Source organism: Xenia sp. Carnegie-2017, unplaced genomic scaffold, assembly GCF_021976095.1.
Source record: "Xenia sp. Carnegie-2017 unplaced genomic scaffold, XeniaSp_v1 HiC_scaffold_2, whole genome shotgun sequence".
NCBI lineage: Eukaryota > Metazoa > Cnidaria > Anthozoa > Malacalcyonacea > Xeniidae > Xenia > Xenia sp. Carnegie-2017.
The window spans coordinates 8,699,754-8,720,141 of record NW_025813482.1 but is presented as its reverse complement, the minus strand read 5'-3'; the positions used below and the strand labels follow the sequence as shown (position 1 = coordinate 8,720,141).

The window sequence follows — 20,388 nt, the reverse complement described above, 5'->3', positions numbered from 1 at the left end:
AATTGCGACAATTGGTCGACTGCGCATGCTCAAGGAGACTACGCGTGCGCAGATGATTTCTCTATTAAATTGTTACTAAGCGTGCTATTTACTTCAAAATTGGTGCTAGTAGATAGTGTTGGTCGTTGCCATGACCATGAACTACGGCAGCTGGTCAAGTCGACCGCGCATGCTCAAGGAGACTACGCATGCGCCGATGATTTATCTGAAAATTTGTTACAGAACGAGCTAATTACTCCATAATCGGTACTAATGCATGCCCTTGGTCGTTAACATGACCATGAACGTGAAGAGTTCGTGCAGTAGACTACGCATGCTAAGATTAATTCTCGAAAATTTTTGCTTATAAATGCGCTTAGCAAATTTTCAATCAAATATTTTTGACACGCTGTTTGTCTTTTTAAGCTTGTTTGAGAAATGCATGTCAAAGTCATAAACACTTTGTTACGCCACTCCTAATATCTTTGACAATGTTAAAGATGTTTTTCGTTTTCTACATAACTTTGTATCTGCATATTTTGTGCATAAACAATCCTTTAATATTTATGACAGATATTATAATTCGTGGATTGAGGCAGAAGAAATACTTGAAAATGAAACTTCCAACAGTGAAACAAAATCAATAGTGACAGAGACGAAACGACGACGCCAGGTTGACGATAGCTTGATGAAATTGAACGTAGTTCAAGCACTTAGCGTACGCTAGAGAGTTTTGAATGAGGACTCGTTGATCAATGAAAACACGAATGATTCCAAGCATGTTGACGGCGATAAAAGCTCTAGCGTAGACGAGGCTCGATTGCAAAAACCATTTATAACACGGAGTCTACTGAAGATATGTTCAAAAAAATATCGATGAATCGCATATACAGTTTTGAATTTCGTTGGCTCACGTGGTATATAGTAGTGAGGACTGTTCATGATGTTGCTAAAAATGTGTAAAAATAACTACCTGTGTCTTTCCTTTAGGACGACGGAAACTGATGTCGAAAGTGAAGAGAAAGCAATCACCAAAAGAAATTTGCAAATCATACTCTGCAAACTTTTATATACAGGAGTATTGTGAGAAGAGTACCTTAAAGAATGCTATTGAGGAGGAATAGTACAAGGACCAACAGAGAATGTGGCTTATTCTCCGTGAGATTGTGGAACAATCAGTTCACATTCATTCACAGGTAGAAAAATAATGTGAAAAATTTTCGTTTAGCTCAATAAATATATATAAAGACTTATTATTTGCTATTTTCTCTAATTTTCGCCAATCGCGTTTCGACATTTTTTGGTTTTCTATTTTTGCATTTTTTAGGTGTTTTCTTTAAAAAGTCAACTATTGTCAAGGAGAAAGAGTTTGGCATTTGGATACATTGAAAGCTCGTTTTGGACTTATAAGTTCAAAAGTAAGTTCATGAGTAAAATCTTGCCTAATATCTTGCAAGATATCGCATCTTGATTTTGAAATGCTTTGTACATGCTTAGATACGAAATAAATTGGACGGATTTCTCTACGCGATCAAAAGAATTCCTTTGAATCGGAAAAGTGTGCTGTTTAATTGCAAATTACTCGAGAAGAGAAGTTACTTTCTAGATTGAATCAAGAAAATCATGTAAGATAAGAAGAAATTTATCATCCAAAATGAATCAAAATTTTATAACATAATGATTCAAAGCGAGGTTCAATTTAGACGATACAAATTTCTTGGCTTATTACATGTTATCTTTGCAGAAACTATTATAACAACCATGGTTATATGTTTGTAAATGTAGATCGTCCAGGTTGGTATAGTCCTGAGAAGGACTGTTTTTGTTGTTGTTGACTGTTTTGTTGTAGATATACTGTCTATAGTCAGTACTGTAAGTAATGCATTTCGCCGAGTCCCAGTCAATGTTGTGCTTTGTGATTCGGTGATGTTCAGCAATGTGATTAGTTTTGTCTTATTTCGTAGTAGCTCGTTTGTGTTCAGTAAGTCTTATGTTTAAGTTCCTGCCAGTTTCCCCGATATAGGAGGCGTGGCAGTCGGAGTAGTTTATTTTGTAAACTGCACCTTGTCGTTCGTTGGGTTGTTCTTTGTCTTTTATGTTCGTTAGTACTTGTCGTAACGTTGTGATTGGTTTTGCGACACGTATGTTGTATGGTCGTAAGATACGCGAGATAGTCTCAGACGTACTTTTGATGTAAGGTATCGTTGCTGTTGTCACTGAGTTGTTCGTTTCGTTGGGTTCGTTGGGTTTGTAAGTGTTGCGTTTGATAAAGTCAGAGTTATAGTTGTTTTTGTGAAAAACACGTTTGAGATAGTTGTTTTCGTTGTGTACAGCGTCCGGTGAATCACATATGATTTGTGCACGTCTTGTTAATGTTCTGATTGTGGTGGCTTTGTGTGATGTAGGGTTGTAATCATGGTTATATATGCCAAAAACTGGCATATTTATATTTCTATATTCTTCTAAGCAGTACAACACCTTCAGCATTCCCTTCACTATTTTAAACTTAAACTTACAGTGTCTCTCGAATTCTACATTCTTACAACCATGGTTATATATGCCGAAATCTAGCAAATTTGTATTTCTATATTCTTCCAGGCAATACAATGCGTGACGATCTCTTTGCGAACAAAAGAAGTCCTTTGAATCCAAAAAGTGTACTGTTTGATCGCAAAATTACTCGAGAAGAGAAGTTACTTTCTAGATTGAATCATGAAAATATTGTAAGGTAAGAAGAAATTTACCATCTTTCCACACAAAAATTAAGAAACTCTACCGAACTCAGTAAACACATATGGACACTAAAAGACAACAACGTCGATCACGATGTTCTTCATCACCTACCAACCACAACTATCATCACTCAACAAACGTAACGAACTTGTCTCCTCTTGTCGCCATAGACACAAGGCACTTTTATCCAATTTGTAATCGTACACCTAGCTTATTTTGTGATTCTACCTTAATTTTTATCCTAACTTCCTCGTATATATAGTTCAACACATGCTTTTGTATTCATTTATTATTATCCCCTGAAGAGTGAGAAATCACGAAACAGGCTTGTCGGGATGAAATTGTAGTTTTTGTGTATTTTTTTCTTATCAATATTTATGCTCTGCTCTAACGCATCGAGCAGTTTAATTACGGAAAATCAAATAAACAAAACTTCCTATATATGTATATATATACAAAGTGTATAACAATGTGCCCTCCCGGCTATCACCATAGTAAAATGGTGACTCCTGTACTTAGGACACAGGATATACAGGTAATTGATTATATATATAATCAATTAATACAAAGTTTGCGGCGCACGGTCTGTTATAATGAAAAGGGGCGAGTTATCGTTTGTTTATAAAATTTAGCTAGCTAAGTGATTTATTGGACCGCCTATGGTCTCACTTCTCTTCCTGCAAAATTATTCTAAAATATGCCGCTTCTCAAAACAAACCAAACGCTATCAGTAAAAGTTATTAGTCGGCCTTCACAAGAGCATTTTTGCACGCCGACTTATTCAGATGGTTTTTAAAGGTGTTGAACTACAATTCTAGCATAAAATGAAATTGCCCCTAGGTATGGTAGGTTTTTACTCAATTTTCTTCACTTATCTCTTTGACTGACTTTTTATAGATATTCTGCTGTAGGTTAAAGCACAAGTCGACTAAATTCAAAAGTTCGAACTCGTTATAAAAATCTTAGAAAATTTGCAAAATATAAGTTGTAAAGCTGCGTTAAGCGTTGAACGAGGAAGGCAACAAAATGCAACAAATTAATTTACCCCCCAAGGCATGACATAGTCGCATAGGTATAGTTTGACTTTGTTGCTCAATTTGTTTATGTAATAGCATGGTTTCGAGTGCAATTTGGGAAAAACATGCACTAGTGAATTTTTCAAAGACTATCAAAATTGAAGTCTTTGAAAAACTCACGAGAAGGGGAAAAAGGTGCTGGGTGCGGAATCGGATTGTTGTTCCCATGCAGTATAGCAAATTTGTTTTTAACAGTTGATTTCGTTTGTTAAGTTTATTATTGATCAACGTCGACTAAAAAATGAAAGTGGAACATAATTGAGACATGAAATACTGTTGAACATCCATACTTATCAAATGTAATTATTTGCCAAAGCGGATTTTTATATTTTTACACTTTGCAAAGCAGGAGATTATATATACCGTATTTTGAATCATGCGTCAGTAAAATTATGAAAATGTGATTTTATAAACGCAATCAATAAAGCATAAACTATAAAACTTGCTTTTCATTAACTTCGATTGAAATCTAAACAAAGTGAAAGTTGTTGTTTTTGCACAATAACTCTTATATAAAAGACAAACTAATCAGCAAGTCTCATTAATTAATATGTCAAGAAAAAATTAGATCAATCATTAATCCAATTAAGTTTCTCTATGCAACGTGTTAAATGCATTTTGACTTAATTAAATTGTTTATAGTAGCTTTTGTGATGATTATAAAGTCCATTTTACATTATTTCTTCCAGCTGTACTCGCTTGGAAGTGTTGCTCCGGGCTAGAATAATATCATATTGAAGGACAGTATTGCACTCGAATAGTACGCAATGACATCATGGGTTTATTGCGCATGTCAAAATGAAACCAATATGAGCAACTAGCTAAATATGGCTCGTCCTTCATAAATACCTTTATCAATACCATAGAATAGGCCATTTAAATAAAGCTTTGACTCTTTACACGACGTAAAAATTCTTTGTCGAAATTCATCGTCTACTGCGATGAACATCGTTTCACTTAATTGATATGTCTGACATTGACGTACTCAACTGAATAAACAACGAGTTGTCAATAAATTTTAAGTCATTTACTTTGCCTTCGGCTTCACACTGTGCGCAATAATGTAAAGTTAGCATTTCTCCTTCCGTACTGCACGTTAAAGTATGCGTTTATTTGAACTGTCGAAAAACATGTTTTGTTCATAAATTTCTTATGAGCTTGTAACTAAAATTTAAGTTTCGTCACGATCAGATCCATCCAAATTTTTCGTTCGTGTAAACGAGATAGCATTGTCATTGTCCTTTAATATTGACATGCTTAAACAAGTTCAAACTTGACCTTTTGTGAATTGTTTCCAAAGAAAATCATGATTATGGATTACCTAGTTTCTATTTGAATAGTAACATAATCCTGAAGTCGATTTCATTATACATAGCTAGTATTGCTACAACTCAGCAAAATACAGAAGACAACTCGATCTGAATTGACATATAATGGATGAAAAGTATTTTTACAAAATATTATTCTTGCTCTTTTTCATAAACACTTGTTTTTATCAAAGCCATTCTCAAAGTAAGTCAATTGATTTTTTTTCTGAAAAATTTTTTCTTTCGAGTAAAAGAGAATGCATAATTTTTAACAAATAGTGTATTACTTGTCAAATAGCTTTGTTGACTCACAGTAAATTAACATAGGAAAATTTCTATTTTTTTATTCGATAATTTTCCAAGCTGCTTTGTAGAATAATTGAATGTACAGCGTTTTTTAGATCAATAGCTACTTGTAGAACGAAAAAAAATCACGACAGCATCGAGTAAACGCATTATTTTCTTTCTTTTTAGTCTGTTTATATTTATTAAAACTGATAATAAATAAAATGTCGTGACATATTAACGCCAGATGACAATAATTAGTTTCCTTATTGATTGAATTGTAAGAATTTGAAAATAGCTACTTCCTTAACTTGGTCTGTTGCAACTTTGCTCTTTTCTTGGCTGTAGCAATATGAAATTAAGCGCAACACTTTGTAAAAAGTTGCTACGAATGTAATTTAATTGATTTCCTAAAACATCAATCTTGATCAAACATTTGACTTTCAGAATTCAGTCTGTCTAACAGCATGTCTCACTAAAGCTTGAGATCTGCAAATTGTTGCTTAAGTCAATAGAAAATCATTTTATTGTGTTGTACGGACATTTTTCTTGCTGATAATGAGCGTATTTGCTTGGAAGATAATACCACTCCTGCAAAAAATGAGAGCGTGAGAGAAAGGGCCTTAGCTAAATCACCGTTGAAGTATGAACCTCATTTTTTGACTTATTTTTAAGACATCTACAGCAACCTAAATTCCTGCAAACTTTCTGGACCATCAAGCTTTAAATGAAATAATTCCGTAGAAGAAAAATGCTGTTAAATAATAGAGCTGTGTATGATACAGTGTATACAGTGTTAAATTTCATTCTAAGACGTCTGATTATTGAGATCAGTGGTTTTACAAAAAATTTACATTGCGTCACAAACTAGCATGAGTAAATATACTATGTTCTGTAATTGCTCAAATACATTCAATATCCATGTATTCTTTAACTGATTTTTGGTCATTGGCTAGTACAATAAACCATAAGATACAGTTCAGGGCCGTGGCTAGAACGCTAATATGGAGGTGTATATACATATATTCTGTTGTGCTTGACTTCTGTTGAAAGTAATTTGGCTTTCTGTATTTTCTGCACAATGAAATTCTCCCAACTACATTGTTTCAATTTTCAAGACAAACTACTTTGTTATCCGTCATACATTTGCTGCTCAACATCATTTCAACAATCTTTATTTTTTGAACAGGTCAATATTCTGTTAGACTTCAAGGACCAAGAAGTTCTAGTGGTAGAGGTCGTGTTGAAGTTTATTACAATGGAGAATGGGGAACAGTTTGTGATGATTACTGGGATTTGAATGATGCAAAGGTGATTTGTCGTCAACTTGGTTTTGCTGCTGCTACTAGAGCTTTCCAAGGAAGTTATGTACCTGATGGCAGTGGACGAATATGGTTAGATGATGTTCGTTGTGTAGGAAATGAAAGAAATATTGCCAATTGTCGACACAATGGATGGGGATCACACAATTGTGGACATGATGAAGATGCTGGTGTACAATGTTTAGGTTTGTATGGTGCATAATTTATCTTTAAAATTTCAAGATAATTTCAATAAAGATGATTAACTGGAAGTGTGAGCATTTTAACTGGAAGTGATCATTTTAACTGGAACTGTGATCAATGTGTGCATTTTAAACTATTAGTCTGGGACCGGTTGCACGAAGCCTGGATAGCGTTATCCATTGGATAGCAAAACTTTTCAAACTTGTTAAAAAGGTGTTTATATTCTTCTTACGACAAAGAAATTTTGTAATCTTCGAAACAATGTTTGTTTCGTTGATTGCACAGTTCAAATCGTATACTTTTCTCCTATAAGAGATTTTATGAACGTTCAAAAAAGTTTGCTATCCAGTGGATAACGCTATCCAGGCTTCGCTCAACTGACCCCTGATGATGTCTTTGGGATAAAGACGAAATATTACACAATCTGTTGTCTAAAACTCTTGTATCATCTTGAATATCAAGAAAACGAGATGTCTGTTTTCGGAATTTGTTTTATTTTGTTTTACTACCTTATTCTAATAAGATGAAGAATTTTTAACTGAAATTTGAATCCAAATACAGAATATTAATGATCCCAGAGTACAGTGTTGTATTGCATGATTATCTACACAGACCTCAGATTCAATAAAAGTAATTTTACATTGCGCACATAACTCTTCGTCGTTCTCAGAACAAAAATAGGCCCTTGTCGATAAGTTGTTAGGGCGTCACATTAATGGGGCGTCATAATTAAACAATAGATGACCATTATATATGACTATTTTACATACATCAAAAGATAGTGGTGACTGGGGAACACAACACAAGCCAATTAGTATGGAGATTTCAATGTAAGCTGGATGCTGGAATTGCAGCGAAAACCCCTTTATATATTGACAAGTGATACTTGATAGGTACTATCATTATTATGTAGTTTTGCATGTAATTACTGCACTTTTACCATTTGTATTCAAAGTTCATTTTAGATGTTTAGTTGAATTTGTTATTAACTTCCTGCATTTATGTACGTATATTTATAAGTATACACCACTAAACAGTCAATTATTACTTGGTTTGCACTTTTTATCTTTATGTTATGTTTGTACGTATATATTGGTTATGTTAATATGTTAAATATGATTCCTTGAAGCTGTTCAATTTATTTATCATGATTTCAATATTATAATTTAATGATTAGGGAATACAGCTACCAACAACTAATAAGCAATTTCACAACTTAAAAGTGTAATTGATCACTTGTACACAATTTTGATTATCTAAGACGGCAGCTCATGGTCACTTTTTTAGTTTTTATCACAATTGATGTCATACTCGTGTATCTATAACTGTATAGACAATGGTTAAATGTTATCTATTTGTTAAATACTTCATTGTACTGGTAAATGCAAAAGTTCTATGACAACTATTGCTTCTATTAAATAGCCAGCTATTTATCTCCACTCATAAGTGCCTCTTCAAGTATACTTCAGTTAAACCAATGCTTTCAAGCTCCAACCTTATTTCCCAATTCTAGCATGCCATGCAGGCTTGCAACATGTATGCTCGGCGCACAAACTTTTGCTATATATTATAGGTGCAATGAACTGTCTAGCCGATGTATTAAAAATGCATCAATAATAGTTTCCGTATTTTGTGCAAAATGAAATGAAACTCTCTCAACTGCATTGTTTCAAAACTTCCAATTTTCAAGGCAAGCTACTTTGTTCTCCTTCATACCTTTGCTGGTCAATGTCATTTCAATAATCTTTATCGTTTGAACAGGTCAAATTTCTGTTAGACTTCAAGGACCAAGAAGTTCTAGTGGTAGAGGTCGTGTTGAAGTTTATTACAATGGACAATGGGGAACAGTATGTGATGATGACTGGGATTTGAATGATGCTAAAGTGGTTTGTCGTCAACTTGGTCTTGCTGCTGTCAGTGCTTTACAAGGATATTATGTACCTGATGGCAATGGAAGAATATGGTTAGATAATGTTCATTGTGTAGGAAATGAAAGAAATATTGCCAACTGTCCACACAATGGATGGGGATCACATGATTGTTCACATTCTGAAGATGCTGGTGTAGAATGTTCAGGTTTGTATGGTGCATAATTTATCTTTAAAATTTCAAGATAATTTCAATAAAGATTATGAACTGGAACTGTGATCGATGATTAATTTCAATATTTAAAATGATTTCATGTTATTTAAACAGATATTAATGAATGCCTGCAAAATCAACATAACTGCGGAAGTAACTCCAACTGTAGGAACACATTTGGTAGTTTCACCTGTGTTTGTCGTGCTGGTTTCTCAGGAAATGGAAGAATTTGCTCAGGTAAAAATTCTTTTATACATGAAGATGCTGGTGTAGAATGTTCAGGTTTGTATGGTGCATAATTTATCTTTAAAATTGCAAGATAATTTCAATAAAGATTATGAACTGGAACTGTGATCGATGATTAATTTCAATATTTAAAATGATTTCATGTTATTTAAACAGATATTAATGAATGCCTGCAAAATCAACATAACTGCGGGTAACTCCAACTGTAGGAACACATTTGGTAGTTTCACCTGTGTTTGTCGTGCTGGTTTCTCAGGAAATGGAAGAATTTGCTCAGGTAAAATTCTTTTATACATGAAGATGCTGGTGTAGAATGTTCAGGTTTTATGGTGCATAATTTATCTTTAAAACTGCAAGATAATTTCAATAAAGATTATGAACTGGAACTGTGATCGATGATTAATTTCAATATTTAAATTAATTTTATGTTATTTAAACAGATATTAATGAATGCATGCAAAATCAACATAACTGCGGAAGTAACTCCAACTGTATAAACACATTTGGTAGTTTCACCTGTGTTTGTCGTACTGGTTTCTCAGGAAATGGAAGAATTTGCTCAGGTAAAAATTCTTTTATATATTCTTTGTTATTTGTTGCTCTAAGTATTTTAATTGTTGACATGTTTAATGCTTTGTTGGTTTATTGTCAGGAATATTTGTCTTTGAAAGGTTTGAGTTATTAAACATTTATAGTTGATGGCCAAACAATTTTATTTCTACCGTTTCTTTAACTTTTTTCACAACCAATTTAAATTCCTTTCCTTACTGACATTCTTTTTTAATGTTTTGAATTGATAATTGTATATCATCTCTAAATTGCGCATTCTCAAAACAATTCTTACTTGAACGTAAAACGGTGAGAGTTTTCATAAATTTTTATCATGAGTGGTGTTTTGTCAACAAAAATTAATTTTATAAATGATAGATAATTTTGAAAAAACTTTAGTTTGAAATCCTTACATAAGTCATTACTCTATCTTAAAACATGTTCAAACATGAAATTTAGCTTTATTTATTGAAATAATCATAAAAAGAAAATATACAGGAATAAGAGACATATTTTAAAATATAGAGTAATAACCACGGGGTGGAATAATACACTTGCTACGATTTTAATTCTCTTAAGCGATTACAAAGTAGATAAAATTGAAAATTTTCAACTTACCATACAAAGAAATGCAAAAATGTAAATTATGATAGAATGTTTGTGCTTTTTGAATGCATACACACCAGATGGGTATTATGGCCTAGAAAACTTATGAATGAAATCGACAAAGACAGTTGTTTAAAGCTATGATTTTAGAGACAGAATTCAAAATCATCAATTTGATCTTACCGCATGAAATATAAATATTTGATGTCAGCCTCGGAACTCGAGATGTTCTACTTAATTTTATGGAAGTAAAATGAAAAGTTTAAAGTCATAGAAGTATGATTTTTAATTGGTCATTGAATGATATAAGACGCAAATACTTATTGTTATAGATATTGATGAATGTTCTCTTTCTATTGACAATTGTCATCAAAACTCAATCTGTGTTAATACAAATGGATCTTACTTATGTAATTGCAATGCTGGTTATTCTGGAAATGGAACTTTTTGTGAAGGTCAGTCTTGTAAAGTATGATTTTGAAATTAGTCAATTGAATTACATACGAATCGCAATTATATGTATTTTTTATTATAGATATTGACGAATGTTCTCTTTCTATCGACAATTGTCATCAAAACTCAACCTGTGTTAACTCAAATGGATCTTATTTATGTAATTGTAACGCTGGTTATTCTGGAAATGGAACTTTTTGTGAAGGTCAGTCTTGTAAAGTATGATTTTGAAATTAGTCAATTGAATTACATACGAATCGCAATTATATGTATTTTTTATTATAGATATTGACGAATGTTCTCTTTCTATCGACAATTGTCATCAAACTCAACCTGTGTTAACTCAAATGGATCTTATTTATGTAATTGTAACGCTGGTTATTCTGGAAATGGAACTTTTTGTGAAGGTCAGTCTTTTAAAGTATGATTTTGAAACTAGTCAATTGAATTACATACGAATCGCAATTATATGTATTTTTTGTTATAGATATTGACGAATGTTCTCTTTCTATCGACAATTGTCATCAAAACTCAACCTGTGTTAACTCAAATGGATCTTATTTATGTAATTGTAACGCTGGTTATTCTGGAAATGGATCTTTTTGTGAAGGTCAGTCTTGTAAAGTATGATTTTGAAATAAGTCAATTGAATTACATACGAATCACAATTATACGTATTTTTTGTCATAGATATTGATGAATGTTCTCTTTCTATCGACAATTGTCATCAAAACTCAACCTGTGTTAACAGAAACGGATCTTATTTATGTAATTGCAACGTTGGTTATTCTGGAAATGGAACTTTCTGTGAAGGTCAGTCTTGTAAAGTATGATTTTGAAATTAGTCAATTGAATTACATACAAATTGCAAATATACGTATTTTTTGTGATAGATATTGACGAATGTTCTCTTTCTATCGACAATTGTCATCAAAACTCAACCTGTGTTAATACAAACGGATCTTATTTATGTAATTGCAACGTTGGTTATTCTGGAAATGGAACTTTTTGTGAAGGTCAGTCTTGTAAAGTATGATTTTGAAATTAGTCAATTGAATTACATACGAATTGCAAATATACGTATTTTTTGTTGTAGATATTGACGAATGTTTTCTTTCTATTGACAATTGTCATCAAAACTCAATCTGTGTTAATACAAATGGATCTTATTTATGTAATTGCAACGCTGGTTATTCTGGAAATGGGACATTTTGTAAAGGTTGGATTTGAAAACTGTGTTTTGAATTTTAACAAAGAAATTTTACTCAAATGTGCGAATAACTCTTAGATATTGATGAATGTTCTCTGTCTATCGACAATTGTCATCAAAACTCAATCTGTGTTAATACAAATGGATCTTATTTATGTAATTGTAACGTTGGTTATTCTGGAAATGGATCTTTTTGTGAAGGTCAGTCTTATAAAGTATGATCTTGAAATTAGTCAATTGAATTACATACAAATTGCAAATATACGTATTTTTTGTTATAGATATTGACGAATGTTCTCTTTCTATTGACAATTGTCATCAAAACTCAATCTGTGTTAATACAAATGGATCTTATTTATGTAATTGCAACGCTGGTTATTCTGAAATGGGACTTTTGTGAAGGTTGGTTTGAAAACTGTGTTTTGAATTTTAACAAAGAAATTTTACTCAAATGTGCGAATAATTCTTAGATATTGATGAGTGTTCTCTTTCTATCCACAATTGTCATCAAAACTCAATCTGTGTTAATACAAATGGATCTTATTTATGTAATTGCAACGTTGGTTATTCTGGAAATGGAACTTTTTGTGAAGGTCAGTCTTATAAAGTATGATTTTGAAATTAGTCAATTGAATTACATACGAATCGCAATTATATGTATTTTTTGTTATAGATATTGACGAATGTTCTCTTTCTATCGACAATTGTCATCAAAACTCAACCTGTGTTAACTCAAATGGATCTTATTTATGTAATTGTAACGCTGGTTATTCTGGAAATGGATCTTTTTGTGAAGGTCAGTCTTGTAAAGTATGATTTTGAAATAAGTCAATTGAATTACATACGAATCACAATTATACGTATTTTTTGTCATAGATATTGATGAATGTTCTCTTTCTATCAACAATTGTGATCAAAACTCAATCTGTTTTAATACAAATGGATCTTATTTATGTAATTGCAACGCTGGTTATTCTGGAAATGGGACATTTTGTAAAGGTTGGATTTGAAAACTGTGTTTTGAATTTTAACAAAGAAATTTTACTCAAATGTGCGAATAATTCTTAGATATTGATGAATGTTCTCTGCCTATCCACAATTGTCATCAGAACTCAATCTGTGTTAACACAAATGGATCTTATACTTGTAATTGTAACGCTGGTTATTCTGGAAATGGGACATTTTGTAAAGGTTGGATTTGAAAACTGTGTTTTGAATTTTAACAAAGAAATTTTACTCAAATGTGCGAATAATTCTTAGATATTGATGAATGTTCTCTGCCTATCCACAATTGTCATCAGAACTCAATCTGTGTTAACACAAATGGATCTTATACTTGTAATTGTAACGTTGGTTATTCTGGAAGTGGAACTTTTTGTGAAGGTCAGTCTTGTAAAGTATGATTTTGAAATTAGTCAATTGAATTAGATACGAATCGCAAATATATGTATTTTTTGTGATAGATATTGATGAATGTTCTCTTTCCATCGACAACTGTCATCAAAACTCAATCTGTGTTAATACAAATGGATCTTACTTATGTAATTGTAACGCTGGTTATTCTGGAAATGGAACTTTTTGTAAAGGTCTGTCTTGTAAAGTATGATTTTGAAATTAGTCAATTGAATTACATACGAATCGCAAATATATGTATTTTTTGTTATAGATATTGACGAATGTTCTCTTTTTATCAACAATTGTCATCAAAACTCAATCTGTGTTAATACAAATGGATCTTATTTATGTAATTGCAACGTTGGTTATTCTGGAAATGGATCTTTTTGTGAAGGTCAGTCTTGTAAAGTATGATTTTGAAATTGGTCAATTGAATTACATACGATTCGCAAATATATGTATTTTTTGTTATAGATATTGACGAATGTTCTCTTTCTATCGACAATTGTCATCAAAACTCAATCTGTGTTAATACAAACGGATCTTATTTATGTAATTGCAACGTTGGTTATTCTGGAAATGGAACTTTTTGTGAAGGTCAGTCTTGTAAAGTATGATTTTGAAATTAGTCATTTGAATTACATATGAATCGCAAATATATGTATTTTTTGTGATAGATATTGATGAATGTTCTCTTTCCTTCGACAACTGTCATCAAAACTCAATCTGTGTTAATACAAACGGATCTTATTTATGTAATTGTAACGCTGGTTATTCTGGAAATGGAACTTTTTGTAAAGGTCTGTCTTGTAAAGTATGATTTTGAAATTAGTCAATTAAATTACATACGAATCGCAAATATATGTATTTTTGTGATAGATATTGATGAATGTTCTCTTTCTATCGACAATTGTCATCAAAACTCAACCTGTGTTAACAGAAACGGATCTTATTTATGTAATTGCAACGTTGGTTATTCTGGAAATGGAACTTTTTGTGAAGGTCAGTCATGTAAAGTATGATTTTCAAATTAGTCAATTGATTTACATACGAATCCTAAATATATGTATTTTTGTTATAGATATTGATGAATGTTCTCGTTCTTTTGAAAATTGTCATCAAAACTCAATCTGTGTTAATACAAATGGATCTTATTTATGTAATTGTAACGTTGGTTATTCTGGAAATGGAACTTTTTGTGAAGGTCAGTCTTGTAAAGTATGATTTTCAAATTAGTCAATTGAATTACATACGAATCGCAAATATATGTATTTTTTGTGATAGATATTGATGAATGTTCTCTTTCTATTGACAATTGTCATCAAAACTCAATCTGTGTTAATACAAATGGATCTTATTTATGTAATTGCAACGTTGGTTATTCTGGAAATGGAACTTTTTGTGAAGGTCAGTCTTGTAAAGTATGATTTTGAAATTAGTCAATTGAATTACATACAAATTGCAAATATACGTATTTTTTGTGATAGATATTGACGAATGTTCTCTTTCTATCGACAATTGTCATCAAAACTCAACCTGTGTTAATACAAACGGATCTTATTTATGTAATTGCAACGTTGGTTATTCTGGAAATGGAACTTTTTGTGAAGGTCAGTCTTGTAAAGTATGATTTTCAAATTAATCAATTGAATTACATACAAATTGCAAATATACGTATTTTTGTGATAGATATTGACGAATGTTCTCTTTCTATCGACAATTGTCATCAAAACTCAACCTGTGTTAACAGAAACGGATCTTATTTATGTAATTGTAACGTTGGTTATTCTGGAAATGGAACTTTTTGTGAAGGTCAGTCTTTTAAAGTATGATTTTGAAATTAGTCAATTGAATTACATACGAATGCAAATATACGTATTTTTTGTTATAGATATTGACGAATGTTTTCTTTCTATTGACAATTGTCATCAAAACTCAACCTGTGTTAATACAAATGGATCTTATTTATGTAATTGCAACGTTGGTTATTCTGGAAATGGGACATTTTGTAAAGGTTGGATTTGAAAACTGTGTTTTGAATTTTAACAAAGAAATTTTACTCAAATGTGCGAATAATTCTTAGATATTGATGAATGTTCTCTTTTTATCGACAATTGTCATCAAAACTCAATCTGTGTTAATACAAATGGATCTTATTTATGTAATTGCAACGCTGGTTATTCTGGAAATGGGACATTTTGTAAAGGTTGGATATGAAAACTGTGTTTTGAATTTTAACAAAGAAATTTTACTCAAATGTGCGAATAATTCTTAGATATTGATGAATGTTCTCTGTCTATCGACAATTGTCATCAAAACTCAATCTGTGTTAATACAAATGGATCTTATTTATGTAATTGTAACGTTGGTTATTCTGGAAATGGATCTTTTTGTGAAGGTCAGTCTTATAAAGTATGATCTTGAAATTAGTCAATTGAATTACATACAAATTGCAAATATACGTATTTTTTGTTATAGATATTGACGAATGTTCTCTTTCTATTGACAATTGTCATCAAAACTCATTCTGTGTTAATACAAATGGATCTTATTTATGTAATTGCAACGCTGGTTATTCTGGAAATGGGACTTTTTGTGAAGGTTGGATTTGAAAACTGTGTTTTGAATTTTAACAAAGAAATTTTACTCAAATGTGCGAATAATTCTTAGATATTGATGAGTGTTCTCTTTCTATCCACAATTGTCATCAAAACTCAATCTGTGTTAATACAAATGGATCTTATTTATGTAATTGCAACTTTGGTTATTCTGGAAATGGAACTTTTTGTGAAGGTCAGTCTTATAAAGTATGATTTTGAAATTAGTCAATTGAATTACATACGAATTGCAATTATATGTACTTTTTGTTATAGATATTGATGAGTGTTCTCTTTCTATCGACAATTGTGATCAAAACTCAATCTGTGTTAATACAAATGGATCTTATTTATGTAATTGCAATGTTGGATATTCTGGAAATGGATCTTTTTGTGAAGGTCAGTCTTGTAAAGTATGATTTTGAAATTAGTCAATTGAATTACATACGAATCGCAATTATATGTATTTTTTATTATAGATATTGACGAATGTTCTCTTTCTATCGACAATTGTCATCAAAACTCAACCTGTGTTAACTCAAATGGATCTCATTTATGTAATTGTAACGCTGGTTATTCTGGAAATGGATCTTTTTGTGAAGGTCAGTCTTGTAAAGTATGATTTTGAAATAAGTCAAATGAATTACATACGAATCACAATTATACGTATTTTTTGTCATAGATATTGATGAATGTTCTCTTTCTATCAACAATTGTCATCAAAACTCAATCTGTGTTAATACAAATGGATCTTATTTATGTAATTGCAACGTTGGTTATTCTGGAAATGGAACTTTCTGTGAAGGTCAGTCTTGTAAAGTATGATTTTGAAATTAGTCAATTGAATTACATACAAATTGCAAATATACGTATTTTTTGTGATAGATATTGACGAATGTTCTCTTTCTATCGACAATTGTCATCAAAACTCAACCTGTGTTAATACAAACGGATCTTATTTATGTAATTGCAACGTTGGTTATTCTGGAAATGGAACTTTTTGTGAAGGTCAGTCTTGTAAAGTATGATTTTCAAATTAATCAATTGAATTACATACAAATTGCAAATATACGTATTTTTGTGATAGATATTGACGAATGTTCTCTTTCTATCGACAATTGTCATCAAAACTCAACCTGTGTTAACAGAAACGGATCTTATTTATGTAATTGCAACGTTGGTTATTCTGGAAATGGAACTTTTTGTGAAGGTCAGTCTTGTAAAGTATGATTTTGAAATTAGTCAATTGAATTACATACGAATTGCAAATATACGTATTTTTTGTTATAGATATTGACGAATGTTTTCTTTCTATTGACAATTGTCATCAAAACTCAACCTGTGTTAATACAAATGGATCTTATTCATGTAATTGCAACGTTGGTTATTCTGGAAATGGGACATTTTGTAAAGGTTGGATTTGAAAACTGTGTTTTGAATTTTAACAAAGAAATTTTACTCAAATGTGCGAATAACTCTTAGATATTGATGAATGTTCTCTTTTTATCGACAATTGTTATCAAAACTCAATCTGTGTTAATACAAATGGATCTTATTTATGTAATTGCAACGCTGGTTATTCTGGAAATGGGAGATTTTGTAAAGGTTGGATTTGAAAACTGTGTTTTGAATTTTAACAAAGAAATTTTACTCAAATGTGCGAATAATTCTTAGATATTGATGAATGTTCTCTGTCTATCGACAATTGTCATCAAAACTCAATCTGTGTTAATACAAATGGATCTTATTTATGTAATTTTAACGTTGGTTATTCTGGAAATGGATCTTTTTGTGAAGGTCAGTCTTATAAAGTATGATCTTGAAACTAGTCAATTGAATTACATACAAATTGCAAATATACGTATTTTTTGTTATAGATATTGACGAATGTTCTCTTTCTATTGACAATTGTCATCAAAACTCAATCTGTGTTAATACAAATGGATCTTATTTATGTAATTGCAACGCTGGTTATTCTGGAAATGGGACTTTTTGTGAAGGTTGGATTTGAAAACTGTGTTTTGATTTTTAACAAAGAAATTTTACTCAAATGTGCGAATAATTCTTAGATATTGATGAGTGTTCTCTTTCTATCCACAATTGTCATCAAAACTCAATCTGTGTTAATACAAATGGATCTTATTTATGTAATTGCAACGTTGGTTATTCTGGAAATGGAACTTTTTGTGAAGGTCAGTCTTATAAAGTATGATTTTGAAATTAGTCAATTGAATTACATACGAATCGCAATTATATGTATTTTTTGTTATAGATATTGGTGAGTGTTCTCTTTCTATCGACAATTGTGATCAAAACTCAATCTGTTTTAATACAAATGGATCTTATTTATGTAATTGCAATATTGGTTATTCTGGAAATGGATCTTTTTGTGAAGGTCAGTCTTGTAAAGTATGATTTTCAAATTAGTCAATTGAATTACATACGAATCGCAAATATATGTATTTTTTGTGATAGATATTGATGAATGTTCTCTTTTTATCGACAATTGTCATCAAAACTCAACCTGTGTTGATACAAATGGATCTTATTTATGTAATTGCAACGCTGGTTATTCTGGAAATGGGACATTTTGTAAAGGTTGGATTTGAAAACTGTGTTTTGAATTTTAACAAAGAAATTTTACTCAAATGTGCGAATAATTCTTAGATATTGATGAATGTTCTCTGCCTATCCACAATTGTCATCAGAACTCAATCTGTGTTAACACAAATGGATCTTATATTTGTAATTGTAACGTTGGTTATTCTGGAAGTGGAACTTTTTGTGAAGGTCAGTCTTGTAAAGTATGATTTTGAAATTAGTCAATTGAATTAGATACGAATCGCAAATTTATGTATTTTTTGTGATAGATATTGATGAATGTTCTCTTTCCATCGACAACTGTCATCAAAACTCAATCTGTGTTAATACAAATGGATCTTACTTATGTAATTGTAACGCTGGTTATTCTGGAAATGGAACTTTTGTAAGGTCTGTCTTGTAAAGTATGATTTTGAAATTAGTCAATTGAATTACATATGAATCGCAAATATATGTATTTTTTGTTATAGATATTGACGAATGTTCTCTTTTTATCAACAATTGTCATCAAAACTTAATCTGTGTTAACTCAAATGGATCTTATTTATGTAATTGTAACGCTGGTTATTCTGGAAATGGAACTTTTTGTGAAGGTCAGTCTTGTAAAGTATGATTTTGAAGTTGGTCAATTGAATTACATACGAATCGCAAATATATGTATTTTTTGTGATAGATATTGACGAATGTTCTCTTTCTATCGACAATTGTCATCAAAACTCAATCTGTGTTAATACAAACGGATCTTATTTATGTAATTGCAACGTTGGTTATTCTGGAAATGGAACTTTTTGTGAAGGTCAGTCTTGTAAAGTATGATTTTGAAATTAGTCAATTGAATTACATACGAATCGCAATTATATGTATTTTTTATTATAGATATTGACGAATGTTCTCTTTCTATCGACAATTGTCATCAAAACTCAACCTGTGTTAACTCAAATGGATCTTATTTATGTAATTGTAACGCTGGTTATTCTGGAAATGGAACTTTTTGTGAAGGTCAGTCTTCTAAAGTATGATTTTGAAATTAGTCAATTGAATTACATACGAATCGCAAATACATGTCTTTTTTGTTATAGATATTGACGAATGTTCAGTTTCTATTGACAATTGTCATCAAGACTCATTCTGTGTTAATACAAATGGATCTTATTTATGTAATTGCAACGCTGGTTATCCTGGAAATGGAACTTTTTGTGAAGGTCTGTCTTGTAAAGTATGATTTTGAAATTAGTCAATTGAATTACATGCGAATCACAAATACATGTATTTTTTGTTATAGATATTGATGAATGTTCTCTTTCTATCGACAATTGTCATCAAAACTCAATCTGTGTTAATACAAATGGATCTTACTTATGTAATTGTTATGTTGGTTTTTCTGGAAATGGAACTTTTTGTGAAGGTTGGCTTTATAATCAACAGTTTTGCAGTACTTTTTATAAGCACTGGTTAAAATGACTGTTCTGGGATTTGAAGTGCTTGTGCAGTTCAGTTTGTTAAACTGGACGACCAATGAATGAGTAAAAATGATTTAGAAGTAATGTTTTGCTGAAAGTTGTTTAACCAGCATTTCTGACTGAGCAATATATATGAAAGTTATATCTTTTGAGTGTAACTTAGTAGTTGTTTGTTTCATTGAAAAGTAAATCTAAGTTTACAGAACACAAATGATTATCGCTCTTTGCTTTATAAAGGCCGATTTCCATTCAGTGCGAATTTCCGCACGATTGACTTTTCGAAATCACTTTTTTTTCGATTGTA

General features: G+C 31.2%; 1 protein-coding gene across 4 annotated transcripts in view; it reads left to right on the top strand.

Moving 5' to 3' along the window:
- The window catches only part of LOC124440178 (fibrillin-2-like), a 47,777-nt gene that overhangs the window by 3,215 nt on the left and 24,174 nt on the right, over positions 1-20,388 (top strand). For 2 of the 4 annotated variants that reach the window (XR_006946590.1, XR_006946589.1), the window contains exons 8-13: positions 553-896; positions 970-1,175; positions 1,307-1,397; positions 1,477-1,604; positions 2,578-2,707; positions 6,570-6,646. Coding sequence is in view for 1 of the 4 variants with exons in the window: in XM_046990511.1 (XP_046846467.1) it covers positions 5,222-5,300; positions 6,570-6,887; positions 8,647-8,961; positions 9,082-9,204; positions 9,654-9,776; positions 10,701-10,823; positions 10,904-11,026; positions 11,715-11,837; positions 12,502-12,624; positions 12,705-12,827; positions 14,914-15,036; positions 15,116-15,238; positions 16,503-16,625; positions 16,909-17,031; positions 17,111-17,233; positions 19,298-19,420; positions 19,501-19,623; positions 19,907-20,029 (2,557 nt within the window). In the remaining 3 variants the exon portion in view is untranslated. Of the gene's footprint in view, positions 1-552; positions 897-969; positions 1,176-1,306; positions 1,398-1,476; positions 1,605-2,577; positions 2,708-5,199; positions 5,301-6,569; positions 6,888-8,646; positions 8,962-9,081; positions 9,205-9,653; positions 9,777-10,700; positions 10,824-10,903; positions 11,027-11,714; positions 11,838-12,501; positions 12,625-12,704; positions 12,828-14,913; positions 15,037-15,115; positions 15,239-16,502; positions 16,626-16,908; positions 17,032-17,110; positions 17,234-19,297; positions 19,421-19,500; positions 19,624-19,906; positions 20,030-20,388 lie in introns of those variants that run through there. The other 2 variants (XM_046990511.1, XR_006946591.1) reach the window with 2 other exon arrangements.